A 9,907-nucleotide genomic window follows, 5' to 3' on the forward strand; every position below is an offset into this window, starting at 1 on the left:
AGAGGAAAACGAGCTGAAGATGTGCCTGGAGCAGATTCAAGGTCTGAGCCAAAAACCAGCGCCCTCATGACTTCACAGGAGGTCGACACCATACGCACGTTGGCACAGAAGACGAATGTCTTGATCTTGTTTACTGGACTGGTGTTAGTCATGGTGTTAGTCATGATTGGGAAAATTGTCTAAAATGTGGAAGTAATCAGATGAAAGCCGATGTGATTAGTGTAGTGGGTATATAACTATTTTGTATGAATATCTAACTATTTTGTATCAACACTTTATGTGATGGCTCAACTATTTTGGTATATGATAATATATAATATTATATATTATAATTTTGTGTTTATTGGAGCTGCATTACATATGCTAGTTATTACTCCTCAAATTATTTTTTGCACCTTGTTAATGATGCACATGTAACCAATATTATTTATGGATTTGACATGAACTCGATCAATTAAAATATATCTGCCCATTCATATAGTTACACAAAAAAATAAATACAAACTGTAGGTACATGTAAAATCTATGGTTTTAACTAATGACTATTTGTCAGATATTGCTCTAGTAATTATTCTTTTATGTTTTTATGTCCCCTAACATTATATTATGCTTTATTTTAGTATAAATACGTTGAAGGAGAATCCATTAATCTTTGAGAATGAAAGGGACAATAGCTACTGACCATAACCAGGGGAATTAACTTTGTATATTAATCAAACACTTTATTTTCTTACTTGCAATTTTTATAGATTAAAGACTTGTAGAGTTGGGCATTTAATTAAGTCAGTGAGAGCCATTCTCGGTCTCTTTATTTGCCTTCCTAGCTTAATAAATTGGAATGTATATATGTTGTAGTACCCATATTAATTGGATGTAGACACAAAGCGGCCGAATGCATTTATTTACTTGATATATGTTTGCAATTTCTTTATTTTAAATCACTCAAGTATATTACCCACCCAAAGAAACACTTGCTTTACTTTAGCTCATTTATTTTCTTGATTTGAAAATTCATTGAAGTCAATCTAGACCAACTCAACTCTATATAGCCAGGGGAAATTTCAATTACTGCTGGCTGCAGGTGATACGATCCTCCTCATTAATAAAGGGTATGGCAATGCAAAGGGTAGATAAATGTCAATCGTCATTAATCACCTTCATCCGTTTTAAACTCGTCAGTTGCTTAGCTAACTTCACACACTTGCTCATTATTCACACCAACGCTAAAGACAAAGATGAGTATTCCACCTCAATCAGATTTCTTATACAAAGGAAAATGGTCTCTGGCATGTGATGGTGGTGGACTGCCTCATCATGTTGAAGGGAGAGATGCAATGGTCGAAGTCCACCGTCCCTTCGTGGTTCCTACCGTTAGCCGCAGAGTGGATGAAGGACAAAGCAGATGTAATTTTCTCCGAGCTTGAGCTTAAGGATCGGGTCGACCTTTTGCGGAAGCGGTACTACACGTTCAAAGTTGTCCTCCGCATCCGTGGTGCGTGCCTAGACGCACCAACGAAAGCTATTGTGGCACCGGCTGACTCATGGGAGAAGATGCTCAAGGTATTGTTTCTTTTGCACTTGCCAATTCTGTATACAAAATCATCTAATGATCGCAAAGCTGTAACATGTTGTTGAATGTAGATGAACGCCTTCGCGGGTGCGTATTTCTATCAGCAAGAACCCATTTGCGCACGCCTCGCTTGTGTGTTTGGGTTAGATGACGTAGAGGTCGAGGGCCAGACTACGGTGGTCGTCATCTCTGACAACACCGAAGTGATACATTCTGATTCGATCAAAATCAACGATGTCGTCGAAGGAGAAGAAGAAGTTAACTCCCCGGTCGTGTTCCCTGGGCCAAAAGTTCACCGAAAGTTGTTCGACGAGGACGCAGAGCTGTTGATCTTGAGTCCACTACCGAGGACGGAGACTGCTTCGTAGACCTAGGGGCGGACGGGTATATGCGATATCGGGAGTAGAAGGGAAGGATGCTTCCCAAACCACCCGGCCCATCTCGCGACGTGGGAGGTCCTTCAGCCTTGAAGTCGCCTCATGCAAGTTCCTGCGGCTCAAACAGCCCGATGAAAGGGTGGCCGCATAATGTTAAGCGGCCATGAGCACCCTGTAGTTGGGTGGTTGAAGCCCTTGTGTTATGATCCGTGATATTGTGTTTATTGGTAGTTCAAAGTGTGCAAGGGCTTCTGTTTTGTGTGCTTCAATGTATTTAGGTATGTTATAATGGTGTCTAAGATGTGTCATGGTATGAGGTGGTTCTAAGTTTCATTACTTGTTGCACGGTAGGGTAGGATATTATTGTATTGTTGTAGTTTTTGTGGTTTTAGTTAACACACACTCCAGGAATGGACACTGGTGTAGTCATTGGACCTCGTTGTTTGTTTGTGTATGGTGGAGTGTTGTTGTTAGCTCTTTAATTAAACTGTGTTGTGAATTAAACTTTCATCTCATTTCTTTAACAAGCTAATACATCTAAGTGGCTCATTTGTGTCTGTTGCTGCCATGTCTTAACACAAGGCACTCTATATCCATTTGTAGAGACTGATAAAATTTGCAATCTGATCAAATACAAAAATAAAACAAGATCAAGGTTCATAGTTGTTCCACTTACATTGAGTTATCCGTGCAGTAGCACTGGAAATAAGAAGTGGTTGCACGCCAAAAAAAACTAAGTTATTCAGCCACTAGCACTGGAAATAAGATTAATACATACACAAAAACCAATTTGTTCATGCACTAGCATTGAAATTAAGGTTAATACATACCCAAAAATACCAGCAGTCTGCTTAGTTTAAATCACACTCCACTATGCATATATATATAAAACAGTGGCAGTGTTTCAAAGCCAAAATGAAAGTCCTTGATTCAATCACCCAACCTTCTGATCGTCCTCAAGAAGGGATAGAACATAACCGAGACGAGCATCAGGTGGCATGCCAATAAATACTTCCAGACGCTAGTTCTTGTCACCTAAAATATTGCACAGCTTATAGCGCTGAGCCAAGGTAAGTCCCTCAACAGTGCCGAGCTTGTCATAGATTTCCTGTCGTGCTTTACCCATGTCAAACTCATAGCCAATGCGGGTCGAAAGCATCTCAAGACGGGAGTTTGTTTCAGCGTAGAGGTTGCCAAGGAAATCCATTAGCTCTGAGTCGCGGGATCTTTTTTTTCCCTTACCTTCAGATGCTTTGGTAGTAGACGCCTGCTTACCTGTAGTGCCAGAGCTGTTCTCATTTGCTTCAGTGGTGTCTGCCACCGGTGTGTATGGTTCTGGGATGAAATCTTCGAAGCATGGGTGGTAGTCATTTTCATTAACTTGACTGCCACCGGATGCCTGGGCACGCAGGCGAACTGCAGCTGTTTTTAACTGCTCAGCACCTCCCACGGATGCGCGATCTTTGCCAAATATAGACTTCCATGTCTCCCATAAGGGCCATGACTTGTTCCGCATTCCTTTGGCCTTTGTGTCTGCCTGCGTTGTTGTCGAATTGGTTAGTAAAATTAACACTACGTGAAGAATAACAACTGAATCATACCTGTACTATCTAGTCCCATTGGTCGTCACTGCAATCAATCTTGTAATCACCATGATTGTTGAACCCTACACCACTTCGACCCAAAATCAATCGTAGACTGCCATAGCTCTTCTTCCATGCCTGCATTTTTGAGTTTATGTGCGGGTTGCCCTTCAAGTCCGTATTGGGGAACTCTGCATGGAGACTGTCCTCTATCTTACTCAGGTAACCCGCCCTGAATCCGTTGTCTGCTTTCCAGCCTGTTGCAGTGAGTTCTAGCAGTGAAGCGGCCAGTATTTCCTCCTCCCTAGCAGTCCACATCCGTCGCGATCTTTCCCCCTTGCGAAACTTATTCCTCCTCGTCTCAGACAGGCCTGGAACACAAAATGCATCATCCCAATCAGAATTTAATTACAAAATATTGACCAATCTGCAGAAGATTATTGCAACAATCATCACTCATCTTGTGAAGAGGTGGTAAACATACCGTCAACACCAAAGCTTTTTGAACTATCCCCAGATGGACAATTCATTGAGTTGCTAACACCTACATTCGAACCTCCACAGAAAGGAGTCAGAGATGAATTAGATCACTTCAGTGCCAGTTTCACTTCAAACATCAACTTAAGGAAATTGGCCGCATAAAAGTGAGATGAAAATAGGAACTCAATCAAATTCAAACTACAATTTTAGCACAAATATGACAGTTGTTGCAATAATAATTAGCACAACACCACTTCTTGTCCCGAAGGCACATCAAGCACAACAAATGATAATAGAGCCCAAAAATTAAATTCAATGACCCACAAATTGAGTTTAACCCATCAATCGAACAAACCACAATCGCCACAATTGAGTTTAAAATCGAAGACGACGTCGAGCTTGAAGAAGAAAAGTTATCCATACCTTTGCCATGTTGATGTCCCGACTGCATCCTGGCCTTCCGCTTCTCCAATTTGAGCAATGGCTTGAGCACGTTTTTTGAAGACACCCAAATTGCAGCGAAATTTGATTCACCCCACTTCTCCAATTTCAGAAATGAGGAGCTCATCTTTTGAAGAAAGCCAAAATTGAAATGAAATTGACTTCACCCTTTTGGCACGACATGAATTCAGAGGGCGGGATATAATTTCGACGAGGGCAATTTAGACAACATACCTTGTGGGGTGATTCAAATAAATGAAGATAAATAAATGAAAATTCCATTTACTGACTTATCTCTGAGAACTTGAACACTAGAATTGCTCAAAACATAACATGCTTGAACAGTACCAAATCTTGACAATATTATATTAGGGACATCCCATAACAAATAACATGAACACGCCCTTAGGCTTTTGCTATTCGTTTGCGATTTGACACGATTACATGGGCTAATGTTCTTCTACTATTGGGCTTAACATTGCAATTGGTGTGAAACTAAAATATGTACTCCACTTATCTGTACTTGTTATCCTGAGTTTAGGGATGAGCATTCGAGACTCTCTCTCTCTCTTTCTTTTTTTTTTTTTTTTATTCTGAATTCGATTGAATTGAAAAATTAATTTTTATAAAAAAAGTTACTACATAATCTCTCCGTCCACAAAAAATAGGGCACATTTATCATTTTTGGCCGTTTACAAAAAAATAAAGCATATTTATTTATGGAAAGTTTTCAACAAATAATAACCTTACGCATTATTCCACTAACACTACTTACACTATTTGTCGCTTACTTTTTCTCTTTCTCTCTTACTTTACCAATTCTACATTAAAATCTATATCATATACCAATTGTTTTTTTTTTGGGACGGATGGAGTTTATAAAATCATCCAAATTTGGCATATATTATATGAAGAACAAGGGGAGTGTTATATTGCTAACTCAATGCTTAATTGCTAACTACAATTCAATAATAACCATTAGATATTCAAATTAAAGGCCTAGATCATCAACCACGAAATATCAATACGATCAACAAAAAACGTCCATAAGGCCATAGGATTAATTCCAAAAATATCAATAGGGGTATTAATGTCAAGTTAGTTATATCTAACTTTTAAAAGAAATCCCAAAACTTTAAATTCAAGTAATATATATTAAATTACAGATAATTTTATAAGGATTCCAACGATATACTACATGCATATGTTCCGACGTCAAAATTTGAAAAAAAAAATCTAGAATTTTCGTATTTTTCGTGCACAGTTAATGTCAATGCAGCTAAGATAATATGTCAACATAAAACATATACAATGTCAATCCTAAATTGTGTTGACATTATCAAAGCATTGTGTTGATATTTTCGAAACACTATATTGACATTTTCATCCAAAATCATAATCTGGAGTTTTTTTTTATCTTTTTCGATTTAATTAATAAAAATAAAAATTATACGTGGCAAATTGTAGACTACACGTTTTCTAAAATTATATGACCTTAAATTTATTGTAGTTAGCAATTAAATGATGAGTTAGCAATTGATCACTCCCCTCCCCTAAAGAATAAAGTATTGGTATTTCTTTTAAGTAGCCCAAAATTCAAATATCTATCCAATAGTAAGCCCACAAATCATTATCCCACTTAGACCACATCAAACAATTGGAATATCAACTCCTTTAATAATTCTTTAAATTTTTTTCTGGATTTTATGTTGGAAGCTGGATTTGTGTGTTTGTCTTATTGAGAAGATGTTGATATTAGGATATGTGTGAGAGACACTATTCTTCCTGCTATTGGTGTTTACAGTTCTCAATATCATTGTTGTAATTCGCAGAATTCTCACCCAAAACCTCCATTAACACAATTTTTCATTTAGATATACATTTATGTTATGAGCATCCAAATTCTCATCGACATTTGATTATTCTCAGTTTCTAGCTGCAGTTCCAAATTCGTTTCGTCTCAATTATACTTCCAAAACAATCAATCTTCGAGAGAGAAGCATATCTCAGCCGCTTGAGATAGCGGCGATGGCTCAGCTCTGCTGCTCTTCACTTCCCACCCACCGTTGCCTCATCACCACCTCCACGTCTTCACATTCCCTCAATTTCCCCCAATGCACAAAATTCAAATTCTCAAACCCTAATCTCGATTCCAAATTAAGTACACCGCACGCCGCCGGAGGCGGCGGCGGTGCCGGCATTAGCAGCGGCGGCGGCGGAGGAGGAGGTGACAACGGCGGCGAAGGAAACTCTCCTCGCGACAACGGATTGGGACCAATCGGAGCGTTTTTAACCGGATGGAGAGAGAGAGTCGTCGCCGATCCACAGTTCCCTTTCAAGGTGTTGATGGAGGAGCTAGTAGGTGTGAGCGCGTGCATTCTCGGCGACATGGCGTCGCGCCCTAATTTCGGCCTGAACGAGCTGGATTTCGTGTTCTCCACCATGGTAGTGGGGTCGATTTTGAATCTGCTGCTGATGTACATCTTAGCCCCAACCTCGTCTTCGCTAGGGCAGAGCCTGCCGTCGATCTTCTCCGGGTCTCCGGCGAGCCACATGTTCGAGCCAGGCGCATTCACCGTGGTGGAGAGGCTGGGGACGTTCGTGTACAAGGGATTGCTGTTCGCGGCGGCGGGGTTCACGGCGGGGCTGGTGGGGACGGCGATCTCTAACGGGCTGATCGAGCTGAGGAAGAAGGTGGACCCGGAGTTTGTGAGGCCGAACAAGGCGCCGCCGACGCTGCTGAACGCATCGGCGTGGGCGGTGCAGCTTGGGGTGAGCAGCAACTTGAGGTATCAGGTGCTGAACGCGGTGGAGTTTATACTGGCGAAGAAGCTGCCGATGAATGTGTTCAAGTCGTTGGTGGTGGTGTTGAGGTGCTTCAACAACGTGCTCGGGGGGATGTCCTTCGTGACGGTGGCGAGGTTGATGGGATCGCAGGTTGTGGATCAGGAAGAGGGCGGCAAGGCTGCTTTGGATTAGATTGCTTTGCTCTGCTTTGCTTGTATGATCGATCGATGTGGATTATGCTTAATCTTGCCTTATAACACACTTCCTTCATTGTTGTTTTTCAACTTTCAACTGTGATTTTTGCTAGTTGAACGTTGGGGAAGTGGCTGTCTTCGGTTTTCCTTGTGTTATGCAATGGTTGAGGACTATATCATGATTTGGGCAAGCTAGTACATGGTTGGTTAAATTAATTACTAGTAGATTTAAGTCATAGGGTTAACTTCTACCTGTCAGCTTTAGTGTTGTGAAATTTCTGGTATGAAATAAAACACTACTAGGATGTAATACAATCAAAAAAAAGAAAAGCGATATTACATGGAATAAACTAGATTGAAATACAGATTTGAAACTTTAAATATAATATAAAAGATAAGTTAAGTCTGAGGAGTTCTCCGTTCATAAGACGAGATATACCTAGGTAGTGCTTTCAGATTGGTGTGCCCTTCCCAGTGATCAACGACTTCGTCTCTGAAGTAGCAGCTCCGCTAACAGCAGAGCTCCAACGAACTTATGATGGTGAGGGTAGTGGGGATAGAGTTTTGACAGAAAGATAATGCAGAGAGAATAGCTCTTGCATGTCTATGAGTGCAGAGAATGCTTTGGTGTGTTTGGAATGCACTAGACATGACGTGCGACATCCAATGTGTCAGTCACATTTGCTTTGCCGCGTCATATTGGCGATATGGCTCATTGGCTTGGATTGGGTTGGTGGTCTAAACGCATTAAGCTGGGCTCGGATAAAGCTCAAGCGCCAACCCAACGACCAGGCCCACAGAACAACCCAAAGACCACTTGCCAAGGCCCACGCCCATGACACACAACATGCGGTAATATGGATAAGGAAGCCGAGATCGAAGAACAAGGGAAGCCGAGTCCGTTGAGAATGCTTGGGAGGCAAACAATACGATCTATGTCCAAGAAGAAACTCGAGAGCCCAGCCACGTTGATCCAGAAGCTATGAGACGAGGAGGCGGCAAGGACAAGGTTCCGGGAGGGAAGACAGATGGACCGAGCAGCCCGGGTGAGTGTGACCCAAACTCATCCAATCCGGGTGACGACACTGCCGGGAACAGAAGCACAGTGCGCACGGCTTGACGAAGCTGCTGAGGCCGAGCAGTCCGGGTGTGAGCAAGGTGGAAAGACTCCTAGTCCCTGAGTTGGAGCGGACCGCTCGGCCATGTCGCTGAGTCCTGAAAAGTATGAACATTTAGTTCGCCACGAGTTTTAATGTATAAATGGTAAAGTAAGAGAGAAAAAATAAATAGTAATAGTGAAGAGTGAAAAGTATGAACATTTGGTTTGACAAAGTTTTAAAATATGTAATTATACATTGTTGCATTAAATTTGTTATACTGTAAAGGTATAGATGTACTAACACGTTGTTGCATTTTCAAAGGTTGAATTTCAATCAAATTTAAATTATAGTATCAACTTCTTTTTCAATAGAGTATATTTAACTTTGAAAAACTATCTAATTGTGATTCTTATAAAAACTGTAGCACCAACAATATCGAGTTTGTGGTTAAATTTTTATCATTTTAGATTAAGAGAACATTGTCGGAGTATGTATTAAGACAACGATTTTGGCATATTATTTGATAATTTCGATTGAGTAACAAAGGCAAATTTGCCAAAGTTTAAATTGTAGCATTAACTTCAATTTTTTTTTTACATTCCAACTTTGATAAAGGTTAATTGTTCATGGCCAATTTTCGTCATATTAGAATAAGATTAATTCGGTGATTTTGAGGATATTCGATTTGCAAGAATATATTACATTGATTAACTTTGTATTATGTTTGGTTCATGAGATATCTCATAATTTAATTCTAATGGATAGTCAAGTGATAATTAGTCATAGCTAACTCACCTCTACTAAATAATCTCAAAAATTAAGATTATAATTATATCTTGCTACTATTTTTAACCACCTCCTATTAAGTAACCCTAAGCCCAAATTTAAACCTCATTTATGAACTTTGTTGGTTATAATATAAAGACAAATATTTTTTAACATATAATCCGTATTCAATAATTTTAGTGGAGTAAAAAAGGCAAATTTTCCGATAAAATTTATCTTCATTGCTCAATTAAAATCGCGAAATGTATGCCAAAATCTTAAATCTGACATGATTGACAAAATACATGCACTAATTAAATCTTATTCTAAAACAATTGGAAATTAATGGAGAATTTTTGATAATGTTGTTGCCTCTAATTTTAAATGGATCAACATTTTCTCAAAATTCAAATTATATAACAAAAATAAATATTCCCTTCATCTCAAGTTAATTGATTATTATTTCATTTGGTGTTGCGTCAAGTTATTTTAGTCATTTTCTTTATAACACAAAATAAAACATTTAATTACACTTATTTTATTGTCTTTCATACTTTAATCTAGAAGTGGCAATTCGTATGGATTGAGTTGTTATCGGGTCATCCGACCC

The 9,907-nt window shown here is 39.5% G+C and overlaps 2 protein-coding genes and 1 pseudogene across 3 annotated transcripts; 2 read left to right on the forward strand and 1 right to left on the reverse strand.

The window, feature by feature from the left end:
* Window positions 1-1,231: 1,231 nt before the first annotated feature.
* Window positions 1,232-2,439, forward strand: LOC125186324 (uncharacterized). Its single transcript, XM_048082674.2, has 2 exons — window positions 1,232-1,560; window positions 1,642-2,439. The coding sequence occupies exons 1-2, from the start codon at window positions 1,294-1,296 to the stop codon at window positions 1,936-1,938; spliced, it is 564 nt and encodes a 187-aa protein (XP_047938631.1). The 5' UTR covers window positions 1,232-1,293; the 3' UTR covers window positions 1,939-2,439.
* Window positions 2,440-2,703: 264 nt separating this feature from the next.
* On the reverse strand, window positions 2,704-4,655 carry LOC125187637 (uncharacterized). 2 transcript variants are annotated; one of them, XM_048084259.2, is made up of 4 exons: window positions 4,434-4,655; window positions 4,015-4,086; window positions 3,549-3,901; window positions 2,704-3,484 (listed from the first exon to the last, which is right to left on the reverse strand). In XM_048084259.2, the coding sequence occupies exons 1-3, from the start codon at window positions 4,576-4,578 to the stop codon at window positions 3,558-3,560; spliced, it is 561 nt and encodes a 186-aa protein (XP_047940216.2). In that variant the 5' UTR covers window positions 4,579-4,655; the 3' UTR covers window positions 2,704-3,484; window positions 3,549-3,557. The 2 variants fall into 2 exon arrangements, with proteins under 2 accessions (XP_047940216.2, XP_047940218.2); XM_048084261.2 differs by having other exon boundaries at window positions 4,015-4,074; window positions 4,434-4,646.
* A 1,558-nt stretch (window positions 4,656-6,213) lies between these two features.
* Window positions 6,214-7,522, forward strand: LOC125186678 (protein RETICULATA-RELATED 3, chloroplastic pseudogene; annotated as a pseudogene).
* Window positions 7,523-9,907: the final 2,385 nt, after the last annotated feature.

Source organism: Salvia hispanica, chromosome 5 (genome assembly GCF_029641045.1).
Source record: "Salvia hispanica isolate PSC_SH4W2 chromosome 5, Shi_PSC_v1, whole genome shotgun sequence".
Classification (NCBI taxonomy): Eukaryota; Viridiplantae; Streptophyta; class Magnoliopsida; order Lamiales; family Lamiaceae; genus Salvia; species Salvia hispanica.